Source organism: Labrus mixtus, chromosome 14 (genome assembly GCF_963584025.1).
Source record: "Labrus mixtus chromosome 14, fLabMix1.1, whole genome shotgun sequence".
NCBI classification, from domain to species: Eukaryota; Metazoa; Chordata; class Actinopteri; order Labriformes; family Labridae; genus Labrus; species Labrus mixtus.
The window spans coordinates 5,555,764-5,583,564 of NC_083625.1; the positions used below are offsets into that span (position 1 = coordinate 5,555,764).

General features: G+C 42.6%; 2 protein-coding genes across 3 annotated transcripts in view; one reads left to right on the top strand and one right to left on the bottom strand.

The window, feature by feature from the left end:
- Positions 1-14,406, bottom strand: part of ppm1e (protein phosphatase, Mg2+/Mn2+ dependent, 1E) — a 42,211-nt gene extending 27,805 nt beyond the window's left edge. Inside the window, exons 1-2 of one of the 2 annotated variants that reach the window (XM_061056463.1) lie at positions 14,269-14,406; positions 13,947-14,140 (exon numbers count right to left, since the gene is read on the bottom strand). In XM_061056463.1, the coding sequence (XP_060912446.1) occupies positions 13,947-14,131 (185 nt within the window). In that variant the 5' untranslated portion in view covers positions 14,132-14,140; positions 14,269-14,406. Of the gene's footprint in view, positions 1-13,946 lie in introns of both variants that reach the window. The other variant, XM_061056462.1, reaches the window with a different exon arrangement.
- Positions 14,407-16,585: 2,179 nt separating this feature from the next.
- smg8 (SMG8 nonsense mediated mRNA decay factor) lies at positions 16,586-25,250 on the top strand. The gene is made up of 5 exons (XM_061056455.1): positions 16,586-17,277; positions 19,423-20,323; positions 20,598-20,743; positions 21,624-22,508; positions 24,417-25,250. The coding sequence occupies exons 1-5, from the start codon at positions 16,654-16,656 to the stop codon at positions 24,627-24,629; spliced, it is 2,769 nt and encodes a 922-aa protein (XP_060912438.1). The 5' UTR covers positions 16,586-16,653; the 3' UTR covers positions 24,630-25,250.
- Positions 25,251-27,801: the final 2,551 nt, after the last annotated feature.

Genomic DNA, 27,801 nt, shown 5'->3' on the forward strand with positions numbered 1-27,801 from the left:
TCCCAGAAGCCTCAGAGGATCTGCGCATCTCCAGGGGGATCAACTCTCCTGGCTTCGCATTGCTCTGATTAAACAGTGAAAAGCCAGTGGACGGACAGATGGTAGCGTGAAAAAGTAGGACTTTCAAAAAGTACCATGCAAACGCACTTTCTCTGCCGCTGTGTGTGTGTGTGTGTGTGTGTGTGTGTGTGTGTGTTGACTTTAATTTAAAGCTCAGGCTGCTCACAGTATTGTTCTTTGTTCACGATTAGAGAAGCTATCAAAAGACAGAAGTGGTGGCGGATGTGCGTGCGATGCTGTTTTATATAAACCGAATGTGATGAAAGCTGTAAAGCGTTGTCTTTGAAACTAGTTCAGCTCAAAAAGGAGGCCACTTCGTTCTGAGACAGTACATGTGGGACCTCAGCGGATGGTCTGATTCGTCTGCTGTAGAGTGACAAAATCGTCCCAACATTTCCTCACCGCAGATCCATTTTGAGGTCCGGACTGCAGCTTGATTCGAGACCGTTGCTACCTTCATACAGATTATTCCTCTATTGCTGAGAAACCTTTGGTCTGCTGGGTCTGGTCTGTGACCTTAAATGTTCTAATTAAACCAGAAAGAGGAACTTATTTTCGGATATGCTCTAGAGTCTAACCCATGAATACAGCTCCACGCTGCTTGTGGACGGCTAACGGACACCTTTTAGTAAATGAAAAGCTCAGGAGGCCCTACTATTAATGTCAGAGGAGCTTGTTTCATTAAAATCCCTCCTGTCTCATCACGAGATTCAGTCTTGTTTCTACTGTCAAATCTCCAGCAAAGGCATAAAACATACCAAAAAGTATTTTTCATAAAAGAAAACATCAGATAAGAAACTCTCCAAGTCGAAACCGTGCAAACATCACACATTTTATTGAGAAAGAAAAGCTTACCAAGAGCAATCGCAACCGTCTTCAATCTAATCTGCGGTATTAATTGAATCCTAAGAAGGTAACTACATCCTTAAATTCCACTTTAACCATCCCTCAAAGCATATTCATAACAACGCAAAAGAGAAGCAACAACTGGAGAAGACCTGGAGAAATGCAGAGCTGAATCTGAATCAGCACCACAATCAAAATCAGGTTTACTGTTTAGAATGTATTTTTGTGTTTTGGTGCAAAAGAGTGAACATGTAAAAAAGGACAGGAACAAAAATCAAGTTCACGTACAGAAGAAGTTAAACTTAAATAAAACAACAAGAAGTATCCTGAAAGAGCTGTACGGTATGTTCACACAGCCATGGGAAGCTGTTGTCAGACTCTTTGTGTCTTTGCTGCACATGTGGATTCTTGTGAAGCTGTGACAGTCTACAAAATCATTACTGTCCCTTTAAGAGAGTAACTGTGTGCGGGACGCCATCAGGTGTGTGTTTAATGACTAACTTCTCTGGTATCAGCTACAGGATAGGGACCATCACTAGTCGTCACCAGAATCATAAGTCAGTTAAACTTATTATTAATATTTGATTCATGTTTAGATCCACAATCCAGGTTAAATGTTGTGTCTAAGCTGCAACGAGCCACACGCCACTCGCTGGAGCTGCAGCCATTCCCTGGCTCCGGTTAACGGGCCTCTACCGCCTACATGTAATCCAGCAGAGTGAACGGATGATATCTCTTAGGAGCAGCACGGTTTGGCATTATTTATATCTAGAAGATGGAGAACAAGTTGTGTCAGGCTAAAGTGGCATATGGAACCCGGAGCATTACGTAACCTAAAAGAAGGACTGAAGGCTGGCTGTGCTAGCGACACTAAACAATGTTAGACAGACTCCACAAACCAATTTGACATCGTCTACCCGAAAGATAACACAACTCATCACGACGAGGACTGCACAAGATTCTGAGTTTCTATTTTACTCCGGGGTATCATTCCCTAGGAACATCTCTAAAATTAGTCCGATTACATGTTGTGTTAAATGGCACCTAAAACGATGATCAATCATGTACAATGCTGTCTTCACCAGTGATTCAAAGCTTGCTGGTGCTAACGCCAGTGGCAGCAATTTCATCCAATATACTTCTGAACTTATCCTGACAATACATCAGCTGCATGTTCAGAGCCAGGAGTGCTATTTAGCCTAACACAAAGTCTAGAAATTGGGGATCCCCCCCCCCCCATTTTCCTCTCTGTACATTAAGGTTACATTGCTGCTCTTTTAGACTGTGACTTTTTTTGTTGCATATTGATACCATATCATATGAGTTTGGGTGTTTATCTTCCTATCTGGGCAGGTTTGTGTTAACTATTTAGATTGGAATGATTGTCTGCAGGTCTATTCAGATCAGGTCGTTCTTAAAGTTCCTTTGTGCTCTGGTTCTGTAAGATTTTCCAGAACCATCGTTTATATCAGGACAAACCTCCCTGCTCTAGATAGGAAAATATAATTATGAAGAATACAGGCCATTTTCTCTTCCGCTAATAAAACCCCCACCGCCCCACCCTGCAGCTTGAGCAGTCCTTCTACTCGTCTGGAGGGAGACGATGATTTGTGACGATCTTCACTCTTTACTACAGTGCTCTCCCACACAGAACCAACTGTGATCACAACAGAATCATAAATAATGACGAAGAGGTCCACCAGTGGGACATCATCAGACGTGATTAATACCGCAGTCCAGGAGGATGCGAGTGATAAAACACGTTCCTCTGTGACTAAGGCGTGTCAGCCAACTCGTAACAAGAGATGGTTCATATGAGAAAAAAAAAGTCCCTGGCCTGCTAATCCTACAACCGAAATCTAAAATCTAAGACTGTATTCTTTCAGTAAACTTCACTTTCCCAGGAAAGTGAAGTGAACATGCAAATACAGAAATGCCTCTAAAAAAAATCAGCTTCCTGCCGGTACATAACAAAAAACAAACTAAAGCAACAGGAGGTATTTTAGTCTGTCATTATGAGGTAGAAGGACAAGCAGAGGATTAAAATCCCTACATAGCAAACATAATAAAAAAAAACACTCTTATCTCCAAAACCAAAATAAATCTCTCATTCCCATTAAAATCGTGTTTTATTCATTAGTGAGCATTTCATCATTAATCAGCATCCGCTTTGTACAAAATGTCTCCGTTTGCCATCATCACATTTAATGCTGTTATACGGCTCAAAGTGCATTTACTGCTCATTAATCAGGATGTCTTTTTTTCTGTTCAGATTACTCTCTACTCTTGCACTTGAATTGGTCACTTAGATGTTTGGGCTTGATGTGAACACGGCCCCAGGAGTGTGGGAGTGATAAGAGTGCGTGGGGCAGGTGGACATTAATGCTTCTACACGCTCCTGTGTTGGCAGTATTTCCTCTCTCCTGTGCAGCATCCTACTTCTGCAGGACGGCCTGAGGGAAGTCCTCATTAATAAAGCCCTTTAGGGGGTTTGCTTGTTCCAAACAAAGCATGCTCGACCTTGAACTGGAGGACACGACTACTGTTCCCACAGTCGATGAATATCCAAGTGGTTGATCATCTTAATAAAACACGGCGCAACAGTAACAGCTGAGCAAGGGGAGCAGGGTTTACTTTCCAGCTATGATGTCTCTTCAAGTCCGACTAAATACAATTAGCTAAGCAGTCAAGCATCTGTTTCAAGGTGATTTCTAACAACAATAGCGTACAGGTCGGGGGACAGGCAAATGTTTATAAGCAGTGGTATTAAAGGGCACAACAAAAGCTGCTCATTTTGATTTCTGCAAGTTCCCATTTCACTTCATCGACCCGCTCACTTCTGTACATTATCCTGCTTACGTCACAGCTGCTCACAAAAGATTTAAACAAGTGGAAAAAAAATCTTTGACTTGGAAATGATCATACAGATCCCAAAGGATTTTTTTTCTTCCGCTAAAATAAAAGTCTCTTTGGTTATAAGGTTGAATGGTTGACTCTGAAACCGTCTTTGAATGAGCCTTCTTTGCTTTTATTCTCTGTCACTGATGAGACGTGGTGAGCGAGGTCGCACAAATCAACAAATCATATCGCTTCTGTTCATCATTGATTAAATAGAATGGTTTCTTTTCAGGCAAAGCAATCAATAAGTATTTTATATATATATTGCTATAAACAAAACTACCTAACATGATAAAGAGGTGACAAAGCGTCTGTCATGATGTCATGCTGAACACATCCACAGCATCTCTAAATACATGTTCATTGATGTCATAGTTTTACAGTCTGTGGTTGTTCCCTTAAGTCCATCACCAGCAGCTCCTCTAACACCACCTACTCTTCTAATTGTGTGTGTGTGTGTGTGTGTGTGTGTGTGTGTGTGTGTGTGTGTGTGTGTGTGTGTGTGTGTGTGTGTGTGTGTGTGTGTGTTGAACGTGTCATGTGTGCCGGAGGAAGCCGGATCTACCCCCTAGATCTTTACAGCTGCGGGAGACATTTCTGTTTAATGAGGTCTAGAAAGGCTCTCCCCTCAATTACTATCCATCAGCTCTAAGTGCGTGTGTTTGTGTGTGTGTGTGTGTGTGTGTGTGTTTGTGTGTGTTTGTGTGTGTGTGTGTGTGTGTGTGTGTGTGTCTGTGCGCGTGCCTCTGTGTGAGTTAAGGGTCATTTAACTCCTCCACTTACTCCTCTTCAAGTCATCATCAATTCATCAGCAGTCAGGACAAACACTGGGAAGTCGGACTGCTGCACAAGACGTAATGTATATTTTATTATAATCAAAATGTAATTACAGTTCATTTCAGTGTGATTGAATACCGGATGCTGGACACTGATCAAAGTCATTTTATCAGAGTTGAACAATCTAAACAGATCGTTCCTCTTGGTTCAGTACTTAAACCTCTAACACCGTCAGAACACCTGCTGTTAAATAAACTTTAAGGTGTCCTGTGGAGGTGAAACTGCACTTCACTTTATGACTACAAACACTTTGTGGGATGCCATGCGGTGCGACAAATGTGTTTAATTCAAGTCTTTCTCCATCAAACACTTGAAAAACCATGTTTTGTTATATTTTGAAGAAAGCAGGATTTGCAGTTCATCCATGTTGACTTGCAAAAACAGTCTTCTTTTGCTCTGCTTTAAAACGAGCATTGCATCGTTATTCTGCCCGTTAGAGCTCTCACTGTTCATCAATTAAACGTATTCTAAATCCCATATCCTCACGTTAGGAAAAAAAAAACCAACTACTAGCAGTAAAAATAATCCACAAGGTAACTTTAGTTTAACTTAAAACTACACAATGTCACATTTGCAGTTTCACCTGGCTTTGGTAATGCCAACTTGCGACCAATGGATTCAAAAACAACATATAAATGTAACGTCTGGAATATAAGTTTCACCAATATATAAGATCCAGTCTGTTTATGGGCGTCTCAGTGTGACAATTTCCATTCATCGAAGTCCAGAGCATGCAGTTTCTGTGCAGCTTTGTAGCTCTGTAAGTATCATCTGTTATCACCATGTGGAGATTTTAAGCTTTTAGCCTATATGGTGATAGTTGTGAAGTACGGCCCAGGAGTCGGGATGCTTATTTCCCGTCTCTAGTTGAGGAGTCTTCACAATCAAACCATCACTGCTCAAGGTTTCTTTATCTTTAGTGTACCACCTTTTGTCTTAAATGCATTATTATGAGCTAATGAAGATGAAAGCTTTTAAAAGTAGCAGCCCGATCTACGTGTTTGTGTATCCCAGCTCGTTTTGAGCAGGGAAGCTGCCACATGTTTTACCCATGTGGGGTTCATTTTCCAATGCGTCAGGTCACGCTTAGTGTATTGATGCGGGTTAGGGTTAGTGCATGTGTCCGCATTTTAACACTGGCATACTGGTCTCACCGTAACTTTTCAGAATAAATAATCAGTATTAAAAGTGCATTTTTACACGTTGGATTTTATGGTGTGACCTGGAAAGTAGAAATAAGTACAGTGGCTACACAGCAGCACATACATTTTTACATGAATAACCAATGAAAAGTACATATTTTAATGAACTTAGACATCTTAGTTTAAACTATTCAACTTGAACTTTTGGGTTACGAATAAGACAAACATGAGCCTTATAATTGAAAGTCTTGTGTTTGCCACTTTCCAAATCAGACTTTGCATTCTTTACACAAAACAGCTCGCCTCTTCCGTTGCTACCATCATGCAGCTTGAGGTTGTCACAACGCCGGCAGAAGAAGATGTGGGTCATAATAAGCAGCTAATGCGGACGCCATGAGTTCCCACTAGTATGTTAGTTTAAACATCACAAGACTTGACTGCACAAGAGGATATTACAAGTTTTTGAAAGAGCCAAAAAACCCCCTCCAACATTGCCTTCTCTCTGTTAGCTCGATAGTTATCTCAGGGTTAGGGTCAGGTCACGGGGCCTTAGTCCCACCAGGCAGCCGCGCAGAGATACTATCAGCCTGCCAAATCATGTCAGGCCGTCATAACTTCCGTGGGACAGATTGAATATTATAAATATGTTAGCTCTTCATCCCTGAGTCATTGTACACGGAAGAGGACAGAAAAGGGGGCATGGTTGCAAATATGTCAACCATTAACTTGTGACAAACTGTCCAGTAAAGACAATAAATAACGGTAAAGATGAACAGCCCCGTACTGGTGGGCAGAACAATTCTGCTTATAAAAGAATGTAAGATGTTGCTGAAAACGCAACAATTACAATGTCAAAGAATATATTTCTGGGGTACAGATGGCCTGGCGGTTAGATCGTGCCACATACACGGAGGCTATAGCCCTCCAAGCGGGTGGTCTGGGTTCAAGTCCGACCTGTGGCTCCTTTCCCGCATGTTGTTCCCAACTGTCCCTCCCTGGTTTCCTTCCCCGACCCATTGTCTTATGGAAAACAAAGGCCAAAATAGAATATAGAATAGAATAGAATTACTTTATTGATCCCAAACTGAGAAATTGTGGAAATAGAAATATTGGAATTGGAAATTGGAATTGGAAATACTTCCAATCATGATAAATAATGCATGTTTTTTCTGGTCATTTTTATTTAAAAAAATAGCATCAATTGACGTTAGCTAACCAAACTGTACCGCCCCCTCTGACTGTGACCAATGATCAAACTCCACCATATGTTGGTTTGTCATTTAGTGGCAGTTCACTTTGATGCCCTGTATACAAAACGATCAGTCTTTCACAACATCTTTTTGTCCCTTTTGTCTGCAGCCATCTGACTGCATCAAAAGCTGAGGAATTAGTCAAAGTTGTCCCGTGTTAGCGAAATGTTAAAACCTTTAAAATGTCATTAAAAGTTTGAATTTTGTTGTTCATAAGCTTTATTTAAAAAGTAATGTACGGCTCAGTTTTCATGAACAGTTCAACAGGATTTAATGTGTGAAAAATGGGAAATCCGTACATTATAGTCTTACTTTATAAACGAGGTTAAACTCAGGAAGTGGAGGCTTCTTCACGTCTTACAACAGCATGTCTCTGCTTGTTTTATTCATACTGAAGCATAATTTAAGTCACACACACACACACACACACACACACACACACACACGCACTAAATCCCATGTGTTCAGGAGGAGTAGACTGCATCCTCTTCTTTTCAGATGTGACTCCCAGCTGCCTGGAGGAAAACTGGATTAAAACCTAACTGGCGTCATCACACACACACACACACACACACACGCACACACACACACACACACGCTCTGTCCACACCCCCAAACTCATCCTAGTGCCTCGCCCGCCCCTTATTAACACTCCCTCTCACACAGAGGGGATCTCTCTTCTTGCTGAAGTCTATTATTAGCTGTTCAACCCAGAGACAAACTAATGACACGTTGGGATGAATCACCAGAGCTGCTGCCTCCGACTATCATTACACTCACGGCGCGGCTACTGTAGACATCCATGTAGGATGCTGGACACCACACAAACACGCGCACACCGTCAAGTCTGCGACACGAACTGCAGTGAAAGTTCTGTTTCGGTGAGCCGTAGAGGCACACACACACACACACACACGTCTGCAGGGTTTCCATCTGACACGTACCAAAACGTGATTCAACAAACACCATCTCTATCGGAGGTTCATCTCCAAACTCCAAACCACTGAAACGTGTCGTTGGCAAGAAGTTCACATTACTCTGTTCTGTAATCTTTGTTATGGTTTAACGTTCCTAGAGTCACCCCTGCACGTTCTTGCTGTCTGGTGCCTCTTTTATATGCGATTAATTGAAATGCTTTGTTTTATCTTCCAATATTTTGACGAGTTTAATCAATCTGTTACTTTTCTCTCCTGTTCTTTACTTAATTGCGAAGCTCTTTAAACTGCCAGGTGCTACAATAAGGTGCATCATTGTACTATTAAGTAAGTAACATCAATATGTTTGGACAAAGTCACAATCTAGTCACCTTGTTCTTTGTAATGTTAGGTGTTAAACCTGCATGATTCTCTAGAATAACTTAGAGAGTAAGCGTCTGTATCAAAGTGAACTTTTGAGTCAGACAGGATAAATAAACGTTGGAGGAATACAAGTTGAAAGGAAATGATTTAAACATTGAAAAATGGGCATGTCACAACAAAGAAAGAAAGTGAGGCCCTGGACGTGAACAGTGACGGGATTGTTGAGGAGAGAAAGACATGGAGACTGAGATGAAGCACAAGATGAAGAAGTTTGTTGCAAAATGCCTTTCACATAATCTGGAATCTGACATTCACCGCTTTACACAAAATGACTCATTCCCTGTCTCTCTAGTGATGACAAGAAAAAAGTATAAAAAGAGTTTGTCGAGAAGGATGGTTATTTTATTCACTGCTTAAAGAAAGTAATCAGAACTCAAACTGAGGTATCACCGGTCCTTCTCACTGTTAAGAAACATTACGGCCACATGAAGCCAAATCTCTGATGGGTAGTTTAACATCATCTCACAGTGTTTATTTCCATGTTTTTTTATCTCTTCTGTGCACATGTAAGCAGTAAATTAAAACATTATCCACAGAACCCGGTCCACTGCTGCTCTCTAAAGAAATGTTATTAACCTGCCTGTGTGACTGAAACCTGGCCAGCCTGGCGCCCGCCGCATTCAGACTGTTCAACAAAACACCATTATTATTACTCTGTGCAAGGCCATCTAGGCTGTTGTTACTATGACAACTGATGTACGTATATGTAAAGAAATGTCAAAGACACACAAGGATCGGAAAAAAAAATGTTCCTGCAGACGTTGAGCAGAAAGAACACGGCTTTACCTGGCAGCAGACCGACGCTAACGGAAGCACAAGTGATGCATTAGATCGAGTATCGGCTCTGAATATATAACTGATATCTGTCTATCTGATACATGATCCGTGATCCCTGTTTCTCTTGTATCAGGGGGAAGGAGGCTGCATGTTTTGACTCCAACCAAATACTGACGGCTCATTTTATTAATGTCAAAACACTTTAAAACGGGCAACACTGATATCTGGAAGAACATCTGCTGAAGTGATGCGATTTAAATCACAGCATGTCTTTTAATGTGAGATGTGTGATAAAAGTCCGTCTGTTTTTGTCCATTCAAGATTCAATCGTTTTTTTATTGTCACCGTGGTTACACAAGTACAATCTTCTTTAACAGGGAGGCTCCATTTATTAAAGAGTATATCTTAAATACATGAGGTCAGAGATTATAACTAAATGAAAGCAGTAGTAATAATAAAACAAACAATAATTATCCACATTAGGAATTATATACAGTACTTATTGCACAAAGGAGTTGGATTGCACTGGTGTGTTTATGAAGTTTTATTCATTTAAATGTCTTGTTCCTCACACTCTTTGAATATGCAATGTGACTTTTCCCAGACATCGATATTAAGACATTGTGGATCAATATGAACGTACAAAGACGTAATGACGATGGAGCTGCGTTACGGCACTAATCCCACTTCTCTCCAGAGAGACAAAAGTCACACTTTCTACAGCTCCTTTGTTTTATGGGGAGTTAATCGTGGGGTTTTAATGATCTAAGAAGATGATTCCTTGTTATTTTGTTAAATTTTTCACCTTTCTTCTTGGCCTGTATTGAAAATTAAAAAAAAACGTGCATAAAACAGCCTAAAAAAGTTGTGTCCTTCTTGACCTTGGGAGCAGCTGGAGCAGCTAGCTCCTGGTAGGGTCTCTTAAGATAAACGACTCGGTGGACCGGGTCCAAAGAGTGAATCATAGACACCAGCCAGCCAAATGTACTGTTTATGATGCTAGCCAGAAAAGAGAGAGGGGGAGGGGTAAATCACAAAGCTTGCTTAAGTGGTTTGCTGCAGATATGTTGGTATGTCTTGGGGAGATGGTTTCTTTAAATCTTTTTAAAATTAGATTGGACGTGTTTGAGGACGATGCTTCAGGTTGGAGATGTTTGGACTAATGACTTTCTGCTCTGTGACTCAGGACATGTTGATCTGTGTTTGTAACTCTGTGTTTTATGTCTAGAACTTTTTGCTGTACCGCTGCCCCTCTTGGCCAGGGCCCACTTGTAAATGAGATTCTTAATCTAAAAGAGGTTTCGCCTGGTTAAATACATTCTACACAGCCAGACTGGATGGACTCCATTTAAAATGACTGTAGCAACTTCAGGTTTCAGCCAAAAACCTGACCAGGAGCAGGAGCAACACTGACATCAGAAATCACACACTCATGTGGATTTGGAGAGCTATCCACTAAAAAAAAAAAAAATTACAACACCCAGTCATCGTGCAATCACACATTTGTCCCTTGTTTCAGCTTTGTTCAATATCAAAAGGGCTGTAGTTGTCAGTGAGCCCGGAGAGCTGTTGAAAAATTAGCTTTTCTTTTTAGATTTTCCTGTGGGAATGAAAGAAGTACTCAGATCCTTTATTTGAGCACACTGAAAAGAGAAATGTAAAATAAACTCCATCACAAGCATGAGTCCTGAATGAAGCACTATCAGCAATTTACATATTGTAGGTATCAAAAGTACCTATTATGATACAGTATATGCCACTTTAATGATAAAACATTGTGTATTATATCATTTATGGATCACTATGATCATTAAGGATGATGTATATTGTTAGCAACGCTTGATCTGCAAAGGGACAAGTTACAACTTCTGTCAGAAAAAGGTAGTAAAACAAACAGTAATACATTTTATTCAGTCGTGGAGAAGGAGAAAGATAATGGAGAATAAGGATTAAGAGGCTAAAAATAAGTACGTCTGAGTTGTGTAAGAGTAAAACGGTTGAGTAGAGAAACTTGTTGAAGTTCATACATGGTATTTATCTTACATGAGTCATGAGTTAATGCTCGTTAGAGTTGGACTAATTGGATGAATTCTACGATCATGGTTAGTAATTTTATAACACATCAGCATTTGAGACAACAGACTATAAACTATAGGTGCCACTTGTAGAGCGCAAGGTTTTGCCCCATGTGAGAGACTTGCTAATATTGTTATTGCTCATCTGTACAATGGATCTGCTCCCAGATTCAATGTCTTCTGCCTTGGCCTCTGCTACAACTGTCCACCAAGTCTGATGAAAATTGGGCCTGAAGTTTTTTCTTCTTCCATTATCTTCCTGACAAATAGACCCAGCTCATTTTAAAGTCAAGTCTTCCATTACTGATATTGGATCTGGACCTGCTCCAAAACTGAGTGAATACTTCCCATAGACATTCCTCTTAGGGCTTTATATACTTCTAATCTGAAGCCTTGTGTTTGGCTTTTTGTACAGCGCCTTCTCATTAGGAGCCAGAAGTGACCATGCTCATTGCCAAGCCTCTTACCTGGTTAACAGGTTGTCATGTTAGCGACTTGTCAATGACAAGCCCGAAAGACCACCCTGCTTTGTTGTTGATTTTACTTTTAATAGGACCATATAAAACCTAAGAACGATTGTGATTAAAAACATAAACTCATTAGGAACCTGTTTCCTGAGGTGACAAAGCAAGTGATAAATAGGGTAATCTTCTGATAAGCATCTGCTGTCACCTCAGAATGAATGTAGATTTAAGGCATTTCTTCATTGGTCTCACTTTTAAAACAAAGACGTCCACTTTTTTATATAATATTGTTCCAGTTTACTATAATCCTGCTGACAAACAAACAAAAGACACAGAAACCATCATGTCCTCTGGGAGGTAATAAAAGACCTCCCAGGTGGATGTCTGTCTTGGCTGATGCCTTGACTCAAACACTTGTCAGATATGCCAGACAGTCCCGTTGAGTCTTGGACACAGACACAATATCTAAACATCATGGGAGCTGTATTAGTTGGATGAGTTTATAACAATGAATGGGCCAAAACATGTTTCTGTACATAACCGAAAAAAAAAAATCTCTTCCCATTTTTTCCATCACCAGGGAATAGGCATGTGTGTGTGCATGCTGTCAGCCCATAATTAGAGGGGGAAGGGAGGCTAAGCTGTGCAAGATGTTGAGTGTTGGATGCTCAATGACCTTATATTCACCGGCCAATCAAGCCTGGGCATCGTGACAAAGGCAATATGGGATGTGTTGATCTGATCTGCTCCAACAGGTCGGATGTGTGTGAACGCATCCTCCTCTCCAGCTCGGTGAAAACACCTGACAGCACTACTGGCTGCATGAGATCCATCCTGCCATCAACATATGCTCTCTGTCACGGCTGGAAAGCAGCCTGACCTTCTGAGAGGCGCTGCATATAATGTGCCTATAGGTAGGTGGGGGGGGGGGGGGGGGGGGGGGGGGGGGGGGGTCTGCAGTCAAAGTGGGCAGTAAAGTCACTCTTTTTTTTCCTGGGACATACGTACATGCCTGCAGCAGCCCCCTTGCCACTGGTTGCCCTAGATGAATCCTTCCACCCTGTTCTTCCCAGCACAGTTTCTGCACCTATTTTGGATTCAAAACCAGGACAGGCAGCAGAGCTCAGGGCAGAACACTCTCAGCACAACTCCTCACAGTGTGACTGTTTTTGCACATGTCCATCCATGTCTTAGATAATTTAGTTTAGTTTCTGCCAAAATTAAGTAATCGCCGCTTAGTCTTAAAAATGCATTTAGTGATTTTTGCCATTGCAGCCCTTTTTTTTTTTTTTTTTTTTTTAAGGAATAGACTATTTGTTAATTCACAAAAATGATCCATGTCATACGAACCCTGTTTTTTCAGGGTTTTATTCAGTTGCTTTCAATGTGTCCTTATCTTTGCAGAGGTATTTTTTTGTAAGGAACACGATGATATTTTTGTATCCAGGTTTGCACACGTCTTAAAAATTGTATTTTGCAGAATGCTTTTCATTTTCTATCAAATGTAAAGTATGAGTGCCCTTTTGGCTGATGATCTAGAAACGTGTTATTTCCCTTGAATTCTCTCTTTTTTTTTTTTTTTTTTTTACAGGAACACACTGAGATCTCTTTGCAAAATGTCACGAGCAATTACTTCCAGAAATCAGCATCTCGATCCGTGACATTTCGATCTAGTGTCTTGGATTTTTTTAAGAGCAGTAACGACCAGTCTAACGATTGAGGCTAAGAACGTAACCGGTGATTCTATTTTTAGCCTGCATGAAGATGCGCTCAGCAGTGATGGCGATGGCTTCCTCCCCCCCCGCCCCCCTTTCTACACCATGATGACGTCGTACTGTTACGCAAATCCAGGGGTTCACCTTTTTGTGGACCTCCAGCACCTGTCACCACTGGCGCAAAAAAAAATGTGTGGCACGACATGCACAGATATATGAAACAGTGATGCGACACAGACCTGGTGTAAGATCTTCACTTATGCATTTTTTTTTTATTATTATCTAATTCCTTCAAACATTTCAGTAAAGACACTTGTCCAAACTTGGTTTTGGACACACCCAGAGTGGTGTGAAGCAGGTGGAGGTTTGATCTAAAGGGGACCCAGCTGGGGTCGCAACCTCCACTCAGCTCCTCACAGAGTTACTGTCGGTCAAAACACACGACAGATAAGCCACCACAGTGAGTTTAATTTCTTACACACACGGAAATAACAGCATGCAATGACAGAAAGTGTTCACTTAACTATTTGTAGAGGTGTTGGAGACACAGGTCGAGACATTCCCCCTCCACCTCGTCCTCCGTCACCAGGTCCGACAAGGGGCGCATCGGCACCGGGTCGCTCTCCTGCAGAGGCATTCTCATCTCCCGGAGGAAGAGCTCCAGGAACCGTCGGAAGGTTTTCTCCTCTGCTGTAGAGCCGGCCATCATTTATCATTCCTGGACAGACAGAAGACAGCTCCGCCCGTCAGTATAGCTGCTACTAAAAACTTGCCGGGTTAAGAAGAGAAAAAAAAAAAAGAGTCTAACCGAAGTAACTTCTCAAGAGGCAGGAGTGCAAGGCTAACCTGAATGAGTGTGAACTACCGGGAGGAGCAGACAACCGGTGTGTCAGAGAAAAAAAAAACAGCGGGTCCTGACGGGATGGAGGGGACTGTGGCGTCTGCGGTTGCACTACCGGAGTCGGCTCGCTGTCAGATGCTGGACTGAGACCCCATTCAGAGCGGGGCGGGAGCGCGCGTCACGTTATCAGGGATTTCGGATGATCAGAGGGCGGTGACGTCAAAGAGGGTCGAGGACGCGCACGCAGCGTCGTCTGACGTCTGACCTTTAAAGACATGGCTATTAATGAACGCGGCCTATTTTCATGTCTGCGGTCCCAAACTAAAACACAATAAATAAATAAATGAATAAATAAAAAAGATGCAAAGTGTTTTACTTTTGAACCTTGATTTAATAAAACAATGAGGTTAATCAAATCATCCAGTTTGAATAAATCAATATAGCCTAACCTTTACCTTTTTTTGTTTTCTTCTTTTTTGAATCAATACCTTCTTGTGCTTTTGACCATTTGTAATTTCAGTTAAATATATTTTTATCCTGCACTTTTTAAACATCTAAATTACCTTTATGCATAGGCCTACCTAAAGCTTAGATGTACAAGTGTAATTTCAGATAGACTAGGCCTTATATGTTTGTGAAATGCAGTAAATACTAGTCAGTGTGTGGCCTCCTCCTCCTCCTCAGCCTCCTTTCTGAATCTTAACAATTGAGCAGCCTTCATTAGTGCAGGGCGATATATATAGTAAGTGATCATGTGATCTGTCTCAGAGGCTTTTAGCTGCAGCATTGGAAGTCTTGAATAACTAATGAAGGAGAATGATTAGGCTACTTCTTATCAAATGAATAAACAAGAAGACGAGGTTCTACTGTATTTTAGTTATTTTCACAGTTTCTGTCTTTACACATGGTACATGTTTACAAAATATTCATGCCTTTCCTTCTATTCAAGTGTTTGCATATGTAAAGGGGGGAGGGGTTCTGAACAAAACCAAACAGCCACTCTTTATACTGGTATATATATTTATATGTCTCTGTTAACTAATGTACAGTATATGTTGTTGTTTTTTCATTACTTGTTGTTTTGGTTTTATCGTTATGTTACTTCATTTACCTGTTTACCACCAACCTGCCAAGGGACTACAGATGGAAATTAGCCCGTGGCTATAATCTGGCATATTAACATGTTCATGTTCATTAATGTGCACCGTCCCTATTTTAAATAAATAACTAAACATGAACTGAAAAAGGAGGCTCCCTTGTATGGAGATCCAGCTCAGTTACAGTTTAAAAATATGAATTAAAATGCCCTTATAAGAACCCTAAATATCCAGTATGAGCATTAGCCTATTTATAGCTGGTAAAATGTGCAGTAAATAGATTATGTCTGTTTTGTAATTGCATAGCTGTTATTAGATTATATAGCATACACATTATCCTGGCTATTCTGCATACATTTTTTAAACTTTTTCTTGTAAACAGTGCTTATATTATATTTTCCCACTACAGTAAGTAGGTAGCCTTAGTAGCCTAAGTAAAACTTTATTTATATAGCACTTTTAAAACTTTCAGTTACAAAGTTACAAACTGCATGAGGAGTGAAAAACACATTTATTATAATTATTCTAAATTATTCTACAATTATTCTATTATTGTATTTTTTCTCCCTTTATTAAACTGATGTACATATGTTTGATTTTTAACTTCTTGTTATTTTTTATAATTATATTCCTGTTTCCTGTTTTCTTGAGCTGTTGTAATGAAAAATTTTCCCCCATGGGGGATCAATAAAGTTTATCTTTATCTTTATCTTTAATGTCAAACAGGGCAAAATAAACAATGTTTGTTTGACTATTTTAGGCTACCTCTGCTTGGTTAACAGTTCACAGTCTTACTCTCACGTTATAAATGGTATTATAATGAAATGTGTTTACACTGTGTAGTTTGAATGTGTTAATGAAAAGATGTATCGGCCTTTTATAAACATGTAGAGCAGGGATGGGGCAACTTTGGTCACAGCAAGGGCCACATTCCTTTAACTCTCACTGCCAAGGGGCCAAATAGTACAAAAATCAAAAACGATTAAAATCAATGATGTCTGAAATTTAACTCAACATATGCAAGTGATCTGATATTATTATGGACATATTTCTGGTTTTCATGGCAGATTTTGTCATATTTTCTTCATGTTTCCTATTAATTGATGTGTAAAAATTGACCTGAGGGCCACGTTGAGGGCTGATGGGGGCCGCATGTGGCCCCCGGGCCGCCAGTTGCCCACCCCTGAGGAACTGAAGGACTAATGTTGCATCCAGTCGGAGGTTTTAGCTCACGGACCCGGAAGCACACCCGGAAACGTCTGCATCGTTGTTTTCATCCCCCTGAGTTTCACCATGAAGGAAGCGAACATGGATCTCCCCGTCAGCATGGGGGCTCTGCTCCAGGCGGACTTCACGGAGGACGCTGCTTACCGGGAGGACGGCCTGTGTGTCGTCGGTATCTTCGGTAAAAGCACCATGCAGCCCGGCCCGCTGAAGGAGTCTCTCCTCAACAACCTGTCGGACAAACACATCTTCTCTCTGTTCAGCGGAGCGGAGGACGGCGGCACCGCGGACAGCCACATCCAGGCTCTGTACCAGCAGGAGAGCCGGGTCCTGTACCTGATGCTGTCCTCCGTGTACGACAGCCAGCAGCTCCTGCGGGCCTGCCAGGCTCTGAGCGCCGCGGCGGGACACTCCGACGCGCACGATTTCTGGAAAGGTCTGGACCGACAGCACTGCCTCCACCTGCTCTACATGTTCTCCGTGTGCCACGTCCTCCTGCTCGTCAACCCCAACCAGACCTTCGACGTGACTTACGACCGGCTTTTTAGAGCCCTGGATGCCCTGAGACAGAAGGTGCTGCCTCTGATCCGGGCTGCCATCAAAGACTGTCCGGTGTCCAAAGAGTGGAAGGTGAACTGTCGACCCTGTCCTCCACGCCTGCTCTTTGTCTTCCAGATGAACGGAACTCTCAAGGTCTCAGTTTTTATCAACTTTTTTTAATTAAATTAATCACATGTGGTAACGCTTTTTTTGCTGCTTTGGGGCCCCGGACACTCAGGGGCCCCAACATCCTCATTTCAGCTGACTTATCTGACACAGATACATAATGTGTTTTTAATTATAAAGAACCAAATCTCCATAAAATAAACGTCATTATATTTTAAATGTTCACCACATAAGACAATAGCGCTGGGCGACATGGACCAAAACTCATATCTCGATATTTTTTCACTGAATGGCGATACTCGATATATATCGATATGTCTTTTATTAACAGTCAGTTGCACAAGTTCAACATGTGCATGAAAACAAACTACCTGTTTGTGAAATTAATTACTTTTCTGCATAACAAAATAGACACAGCTGTGTGTTTTGTTATCCATTTAGTTTAGCATTTAGTTTTTTGAGTTTGGCTCAGAGAGAGAGAGAGAGAGAGGAGCAGGGTGAAGAGAGAGAGAGAGAGAGGAGCAGGGTGGAGAGAGAGAGAGGAGCAGGGTGAAGAGAGAGGGAGAGAGAGAGAGAGAGAGGAGCAGGGTGAAGAGAGAGAGAGAGAGAGAGGAGCAGGGTGAAGAGAGAGAGAGAGAGAGGAGCAGGGTGAAGAGAGAGAGAGAGAGAGGAGCAGGGTGAAGAGAGAGAGAGAGAGGAGCAGGGTGGAGAGAGAGAGAGGAGCAGGGTGAAGAGAGAGGGAGAGAGAGAGAGAGAGAGGAGCAGGGTGAAGAGAGAGAGAGGAGCAGGGTGGAGAGAGAGAGAGGAGCAGGGTGAAGAGAGAAAGAGAGAGAGGAGGAGCAGGGTGAAGAGAGAGGGAGAGAGAGAGAGAGAGAGGAGCAGGGTGAAGAGAGAGAGAGAGGAGCAGGGTGAAGAGAGAGAGAGAGAGAGAGGAGCAGGGTGAAGAGAGAGAGAGAGGAGCAGGGTGAAGAGAGAGAGGAGCAGGGTGAAGAGAGAGAGAGAGAGAGAGAGAGAGAGAGGAGCAGGGTGAAGAGAGAGAGAGAGAGGAGCAGGGTGAAGAGAGAGAGAGAGAGGAGCAGGGTGAAGAGAGAGAGAGAGGAGCAGGGTGAAGAGAGAGGAGCAGGGTGAAGAGAGAGAGAGAGAGAGAGGAGCAGGGTGAAGAGAGAGAGAGAGAGAGGAGCAGGGTGAAGAGAGAGAGAGAGGAGCAGGGTGAAGAGAGAGAGAGAGAGAGACAGTGAGATGAGAAACAGGTGAACTGGCAGCTCTACAGAAGAAACGTGTAACGTTATTTTAATGCAACATGAACTATATCGATATTAACGATGTTGTCCTACCCTATATCTGGATTGAAAATATATCGATATATCTTAAAAACTCGATATATCGCCCAGCCCTATAAGACAATAACATTTGTTGTTATGCAGCACATGGCTGCAGTCTCATGGACAAACTTCAGTTTAACAGACAGAAACCTCAAGCAGAAATCTGCAGCAACCATGAGAGGTGATGATAACACATGTCACGTCTTTTTAATTACATTAGTACTCAATCAAATAATTACTGACTATGGCAAACATTTCATAAATGATCAATTTATTTTTTCAAGCAAAAGTGCCAAAACAGTTCATTCTTTCATCCAAAGCTACTAGCCGTTTTTTGGCTGGTGATGAATGAAGCAAATGTCACTGTGTCTGTTTGAATCGGCAGGCTGCAGAAATGATGCGACAAGTCAGTGTTGCCACGTTGGTAGAAAATCTGGTTGGTTGGTAACTTTAAAAATCGACTAGCCATGTTGCCTGGTGATTTAAAAAAAAAAAAAAAAAAGTGCATTTAAATCCCTGCTTACAATAAATTCTGCTGGAAAAGTACATAAAAGATCCTGGTCGCCTGGAAACACAAAGAAGACCTCAGATTAAACTGCAATCACAAATAAGAATACAACCTATTATGAGTATTAAGATCCTCATAAGTGAATCCACTATAACAAGACCAGCTACGAGTCGATCCTCATCTAACTCTCTGTTACTGAGTCAACAGACCTTTTCCCCAAAATGATTTTTACTTTCAGTAACACATGATATGATATAACAGCATTGGATAAAGAATAGTCGAGTAAACTATAAGAAGTTCACATAAACTCGTCTGATGTTTATCTTGTTTTTTGTCCTAAAGGTCTCCAATGGCTCCGACTCAGGAGGAAATCTGGACAAACCGAAGAAGCACTCTCCTCGGAGGAGGCTGCAGCACGCGCTGGAGGACCAAATCTATCGCATCTTCCGCAAAAGCAGAGTCCTGACCAACCAGAGCAGCAACTGTTTGTTCACCGTCCCCGCCAACCAGGCATTTGTGTACGTAATACCGGCCATGGATGAGGACCCTGTGGGCACCTTGATCAGTCAGCTGCGCTCCAACTGCATCCTGGGAGAGCAGGAGTCCGCCGCGCCGGTGTCGGGGCCGAGGCGTTACCAGCAGATGCGGCGTTCGGCTCGGCAGGCCAGCCTCGGTTGTGAATCTTTCAGCGGCTCGATGGGCGGCCAGCTGGTGGACTGCAGCTTGAAGGAATTCCTCTGGCAGCACGTAGAGCTGGTCCTGACCAAGAAGGGCTTCGACGACAGCGTCGGCCGAAACCCGCAGCCTTCACATTTCGAACTGCCGACGTACTCCAAGTGGGTCCAGGTCGCCGGCAGACTCCACCAAGTCCTGATCAAAAACACAGAAGAAGAAATCGCGGAGCTAGCGACGAAAGTGCAAAGCCAGTTGAAGGTGTTGGAGGGTTTTCTGGATGCGGACACAAAGTTCTCTGAAAACAGGTGTCAGAAAGCTCTGCCTCTGGCTCACAGCACGTACCAGTCCAACCTCCCCCACAACTACACCACCACAGTGCACAAAAATCAGCTGGCCCAGGCGCTGCGGGTGTACAGCCAGCATGCCCGAGGCGTGGCGTTCCAGCGGTACGCACTGCAGCTTCACGAAGACTGCTACAAGTTCTGGAGCAACGGGCACCAGCTGTGTGAGGAGCGAAGTCTGACCGACCAACACTGTGTTCACAAGTTCCACCTGCTGCCTCAGCAAGGTGCACACTTTATACTTTACACTTCTGTTCTGCATCAAGTTAAAGCCTGGAGAAAATGAAATTCAGAATGAATAAAACAGAAGCAATATGCCCGCTGGAATCTTCTTTGTACTTTTATTAACAGTTATCTCATAACAATGAGAGAGTTTACATGTTTACAACAATAAGCAGACACTTCTAAAAGTTTAATTTACATGCATGTTTCTGTATAGATATATATATTTATATTCAAAAGAAGTAACACAAACATTTAATCTGACCTTTGTTTCTTTAGGAGAGAAGCCTGACATAGATCGCAACCCTCCCATCCTGAACCACAACAGCAGGGGGCGCTCCACCAGCTCCTGCAACTGTGGCAGGAAACAGGCTCCTCGAGAGGATCCGTTTGACGTCCAGGCGGCCAACTATGACTTCTACCAGGTCAGTAAGAATGTGTCAAACCTAGCGAAGGGGTTCAACCCCCGACCCGCCCCCTCATTGAGATCAAAGTTTATGTCATTCCACGCTCAGAGGTGCTCTGAGGATATTCCCAAATCACTCCTTAACTAGGACTCCTTGCCTAGTTTTCTAAAGCTAAGCTAGACGCTCTTTTAGAGAAATCTCAGAATATTTGTGAGCACAGACACAGAGTATTAAGAGTCCTGATAGATAGATAGATAGATAGATAGATACTTTATTGATCCAGAGGGAAATTCAAAGCATCCAGTAGCAGGTTACAAAGACATGACATGAAACATTTATTACAAATTAAACCACAAAACCGACCCCTCCCATACATATATATTAACCTGAAAAAAAGATTTAATGAATACCCCTAGATGAAACAAACTTAAACTGTGCAATTAAAAATAGATTTATACAAGAAATGTACATAACCCGTGCAGAGATAAAAATATATGTGTAATTTAAACAAGAACCTAAAAACAGTTGAGGAAAAAATCTGTAATTAGACCTGAATATAAAAAAATAAAAAAGTGTTGACCTTCTGAAGTTGTGTTGTTTATATATGTACAGCAATGTTTAAAAAAAAAAAGCAGATAGTGCAGAGTTATCAAAAAACAGACATGATCATAGCAATGACATTCATATTGAGTTAATAAAGAAAATTTGACTTAAAGATAAACCTCAAGATATTTTGGCCACTTTTGTTTGCAGAAAAACTTGTCAGCAATAATAATGCACTGGGGAGTTTAGAGCTTGTTTGTAGATATTTTGTTATCAGCCTCTTAAATAAAAACACTACACGTCATTATCTTCATCTCATATATTTCTGTTGCTCACGTTCTGTAACGCTGTTTAGATTCTGGACGAGAAATGCTGCGGGAAGCTGGAGCGGATCGAGTTTCCCGTGTTCCAGCCGAGCACTCCGGACCCGGCTCCAGCCTCCAACCAAGTTCAGAAAGTCCCATGTGAGGCGTCGGGGTCCGGTGAGACCGAGAAGCTGAAGGAGCCGAGCACGGCCCAGAGCCACACCCCGGGAGACCCCAGCCTCAGCCTGGCTCTCAGCCTGGGCCAGTCCACCGACAGCCTGGGGCCGTACGGGGACGGAGACGGAACCGAGTCTCAAGTCCAGCAGAAGAGGCCGAGCCTTGTGGACCGCCAGCCCTCCACTGTGGAGTACCTCCCCGGTATGGTGCACTCCGGCTGCGCCAAAGGCCTGCTGCCCAAGTTTTCCAGCTGGTCTCTGGTCAAACTGGGTCCAGCCAAGTCCTACAACTGCCACACGGGTCTGGAGCATCCAGGCTTCCTCCCCGGCTCCTCATTCCTCTTGCCGTGGGACTTGGTGATCCGCTCTCGGTCGGAGGAGGACACGGGACTGACGGAGCCTTTAGACGGGAGCACCTCGTCATGGCCGGCTCCTAACAAGACGCTGGTGGGGAAGCGAGGAAGCACCGGGGGGCTGGGCAGGAGTCGCAGGAGGGACGACACGGCTCGGGTCTTTGTTGGGTTCGAGTACGAGGACAGCAGGGGGAGGCGCTTCATCAGCTGCGGCCCCGATAAGATAGTGAAGGTTCTGGGACCAGGGGGCACCAAAGACCCCGCCACCAGGGTGTTAAACACGGACATGCCGCTGTACGTCCCCTCACCATCACAGGGACGCGGTGTGAAAGCTCACTTTGCCCAGCTCGCCCGCCTTTATATCGTGGTGCCCGACGCCCCGCTGGAGGTCACTCTCAACCCACAGGTAAACAAGTGGCTACAAGTATTCACTGTATCACCTCTTTTTACACCTATAATGAACTACAAGTTGTCTTTAGCAAGTTTAGCTTATAAATTATAATAATCAAAACAAAACAAAATCAAAAAATCAGAATAACACACAAACATTACTGGAATAAAAAGCAGTTAAAAAAGGAGAAGATATGCAGAGATGATTAGAATTTTGTCTAGCAGAGAAATTTAGCATCCCATCCTTTAAACCCAGATTATTCTCTTTGTTCATAGGAATCTACAAATCTTTAAAGTTCCTAAAAAAAAACGTTGATTTGAAAAGTTTCCACTCAGAGGTTATCCAAAAGTTTCTACACCATTTTCTAAAAAGTCGTGAAGTTGTGTAAAATGTAAATAAAAACAGAACGTGATCATTTGCAAAAAAGACTGAAAACCCAACATTTATTTGAAAATAGCACAAAGGGATAGTGTCAGTGATCTCAGAAAAACAGACGCTCCATTTGAATTTGATGCTGACAACATGTTCGATAACAGTTGGGATAGTGGCAACAAAAGCAGAGTAGTTTCAGATGACGAGGGACGGTTCTCTCGTTCTCAGGCGCTGCTGTTTTATCAACCACGGATCAGACGTGTCATCTAGATTCACTTTAAACCCTTCAGACGCACAAATCAGAATTGTATTCGTTTGTCAAATGCAATTTATTTGGGTGTTTTGTTCATTTTTAGCGTTAATCCTAAAAGTTAAGAAAACACCCAAATAAATTGCATTAAACAAATGAATACAAAAATGTACAACTTCACCAACAACCAAGACGCACGGAGAGTGAAAGGCTTGAAGAGGTCAAAAAAAAACCTCCAGCAACACTTGTAGTGAAGATCAATTTGAATAACTTTATTGAACAGACGCATTTCGGTCTGTGGACTTCGTGACCCTGATGGAGGCCGGGTGGGACATCTCAGTTAGTTTAACGAGCAACAGGTTGGTTACATGACGGGATATCCCAGAGGGGTCTGAGTCTTAGTGAGGGTAAAGATGTGGAGGGATTCACAAGGCTGTGAAAGACTGTGAGGGGAAAACTGTACCGCAGAGGATTTAATCGTTTACGGTTCATAAATAAAAAAATGTTTGGCCTTTTAATGGAGAGATAGGACAGTGGATAGAGTCGGAAATCAGGGCGAGAGAGAGTGGGGAGTGACATGCGGGAAGGAGGCCACAGGTGGGATGTGAACCTGGGCCGCCCGCTTGAGACGGCAGCCTCCATACATGGGGCGCGCGCACTAACCACTGCACCACCAGCGCCCCATAAATAACATTTTATACAACACCCCAAACTGTCAGGAAACGGTGTTAGGTCACAGAAGTCTTAAATACTTCCTCTTGCCTGCCTCTTATATGGTGAGAAAATATTTTGGTCACAGGCGACTGAATGGAGATATTAAACACTTGAGCTCGAAACATTTTTGCAACAAGATTTTTCTGACATTAGATTTTGGAAGCAGGAGGCGGTTCGTTCTTTTAATGGTTGGTGTTAGAAAACACCGTCAGTGATGCTTCAGAAGCTTCAGAGCGGAGGGACTCGTCGTGAATCTACAAGGGCAAAGTGAACTCCAAGAATTCAGTATTTATCCATCCGTTTATCTGCAGCGATAAATTGTAGGTATTCAGGTAAACGCTGGTCCAGCTGAGGTGACAGAGGTGTTTTGGCGCAGGTAAAGAAACTTGTTTGTCAGAGAGAGCGACGCTGTCTTTACACGTTCTCACATTTTCTTGATTCTGAGCACAGCTCTGAAGCTCGGTTGTGTAAGTGTTCTTATATAATACTTTATGTGATCACTCCAGATATTGCTCAGGAATCATCACATTTTGAAGGTTGTGTCAAACTTCTTCTTCTTATAACTTGTTCTTTATTTTGTTTTCCAGGTCCAGCCTGGTCCTCCTCCCTGCCCAGTTTTCCACCCGGAGCAGACGGATTTGGTGTTACCGTCCGACGGTCTTTGGGTGCTGCGGTTTCCTTACTCGTACGCGACCGATCGAGGCCCCTGTTACCCCCCCAAAGAGAACCAGCCACTCAACAACTACAAGGTGCTGCGGGGCATCCTGAAGGCCAGCACTGCTAACCCTCCACCACAGTGAGCTGTAACAGTGAGGAAGACTTCATGATCCTGGACTGAGGACCGAGACCAGCTGATGACCAACAGACCTCTTCAGATCCTCATCGCCGTCTGGCCTTGACCCACACTTAAGTCCATGACAAGTGTGTGAATTGAATGATTTGGTTTCTGTACTCATGGTCCAACCATTGAATGTACGTAAATATGAACGTCAAGTCGCCATCTCCTTCTGTTGTACAAATTTGAAGCCAAAATACCCCTGCGACGGGCGCTGATATTTTACGCTGGTGATGTCGTTTTTGAGCCAAGAGATGCGCAGGGGGGGTCTGGCTGATGACATCACAGCAAACAAAGATCCTATCAGATCAGTACAGTCCTCAGCAGAACGGATTCCTTGAAGAGACGCTCAGTAGTGGAAGAAAAATGACTCTTGTGTTCGCATTGGTCACATCTTCTCCTTTACTCTGCCGATACGAGAAAGAACGCCGCAGGAGCAATTCTTCTTCTTTGCATCAAGTGACGTATTAAAACTAAAGCTCTCAGAAACACATCGCGGTTTGAGAAACATTTATTTGATGTTTGTTTTGAGTTTACACTTTGACCCCCGTCCCATCTGATAACTTAAGTCCTTTTCAGACCGCCGGTGACGTCTCTCATTTAATATGAATGTCACAGAGGCATAATGTGGGGACTGAGTGATCCCCCTCTGTGCCGCCTTTGGAGGTAGTAACACAGGGGTGAGGTGGGATCTGTGGAGCAGCGCTGTGTGTGTGTGTGTGTGTGTGTGTGCATGTCTTACTGTGTGTATGTGGAGCTCCTAATGTTTCTCTACACGTTGTGATGTGACACCAATATTCAGCCGTTTGGGGATTCAGTGTGAATGTACCAGAAATGTAATGATGGAGGAGCTTTGTTGTTTTACGGCGCTGTTGCAGAAAGTGGCTATAGAGGAGGCGGGTTTATGTCATACACTGCAGCCAGCCAGCAGGGGGAGCTCTAAATCTTTTGGCTTCAAATCCAGGGAGCTTTTTGTTTCGTCCTTTTTATATTGAACCCCCGTTTTATGCTCCCCTAAGGAACGAGTCATCCAGCAGGGCCATCGTTTGTGTTCTTTTGAATGATAAATAGTTCTGGAGGAGTTCTGATGGACACTGTAACGCAGCTTCAGGCTGCCTGCGTCTTCAGGACTGCCACTCTGTGTCCGTGTTCAACCATTTCTGTAACTTTCTGAAACAAACTCAGATTTTCACACCGACTTCACACTGTGATTGGACAGCTGTGCGGCGGAGGCGTCGAGTCGAGCGGTATGTGAGCTTCTCTATTCAGTTCTTCATACCACCACCGGGTACGCCTGTCACTTTTCTCGTCAACAATTCGTGCGACACCATTTACTATAAATCAGAAATGTAAAATTAAAAAATGTGTAAGCTGCGTAGAAATGCAAAATGAGGCTCTCTGTAGTAAAGTGTTCCCTATACTGTGTGTGGTGTGGAACAGTGTTACAACACTTATTAAATAGTGTACACAGAACTATGCTCTCCTGAAACACAGGGAAGGTAACCTCATCATGTTTGTTTGTAAATAAAAATATGTTTGTCATGTGTTGTCAGGTGGTTTTCATTTACAGTTTGAGTAAAGTCTTTCAAGTGTTGCATTTAATAAAAACTGAATCACTTCAACTTCCAGCCGAGCACTACAGACCAAGCTCCGGCCTCCAACCAAGAGTATTTGAAGTTAATACTTTTAACTGTGATACAAAGGAAAAGGAAAAGGCTCTACTTCTCTCTTCACTGTATTTATTTTATAATTTTAAAACTTAATTAAAGTATTAACTTTGGATATGTTGAGGGCTTCATAAATAAACACTCTGAAATGGGTCATGGTGCATTTGAGTACTTTTCATTTGAATACTCTGTGTTCATCCTGTGGCCTTTCTTTAGTACTGATTTGCAAGTAGAAATGTGAATGCAGGGTTTTTAATCTTTACAGAGTGTTTTTTATGTTATGAAAGATTTTGAAAAAAGTGACACAACATAGTTATACTTTAAGAGGTAATTTTGTTTTTCATGCTATCTTCATAGAAGCATTTCATTGTTATTTGTTGCTCCACTAGATGGGGTCGTTCATCTTTTGGTGAACCACCACGACATCAAGCAAAGAAATAGCCAAACTGAAAAAGAGAGATAAAGTCTGCTGCTAATGAAGCGTGTTGTGATCTTTGAAGTGACCATGAAAAGTAACTAATTCCATTCATACGCCGCCTATAGAGCAATGAGAGCAGACATGTGGCTGCAGGCAATCTGTGGGAGGGGCAGTGGGGAAGGACATGCGGGAGAGTAGCCACAGGCCGGACTTCAACCTGGGTCGTCCGCCTAGAGGACTAGCCTCCGTACATGGGGTACGCACACTAACCACTAGGCGTCTCGAGTCACATCTTCAATTCTTTGGCTACTCTGCACTTTAGTGCTTATTATTTATTATGTATTTCTATTTCTATTTTATTCCACATTCTATATATATGTATATATTTCCTATTGCTATATGGTGTATTAGAGCGATTGTAAGAAGAAAATTTCCCCCCGGGATCAATAAAAGTATTTCTGGTTCTGATTCCAAACTTGTTCAGTAAAGTCTAATCTTTCTGTACAGTGAAATATATCTCCTTATGATGTATTTGCAGGACACAAACAATGATTCAAACTGCATCAATCAGCTTTTTGACATACTTTAATTTCCCCTACAAGAGAGCAGACACAGACTCATTCACTGAGTATTTCTACCTGACAGAGAACAGAGAGCGACCTGTATCTCTGGAGAAAATGAGAATCTGTCACATCGAGCTCAAAGCTCTCTCTCTCTCTCTCTCTCTCTCTCCTGTGATGCCTCTGTAGCTCCATCTGTTATCTGTCATGTGGAAACAGAGAATCCTGTGTGAAGAACAGTTTATATCCTTCCTTAAGAAATCAGTTGGTGGTTCATATCTTCACACACACACACACACACACACACACACACTGAGCCTTCAGGAATGTGGGTAATAACAAAGCTGAGGAGTGTGATTCAAGGTCATAAAACGGAAAAGATTTAAAGACACATTCAACATAAACTGTTGCTGTCATAGTCAAAATCTATCTTTGTGTGACGTGGACATTTTCACTTATTACAACAGTTAGCTTTGTTAAGTGATTGAGCAA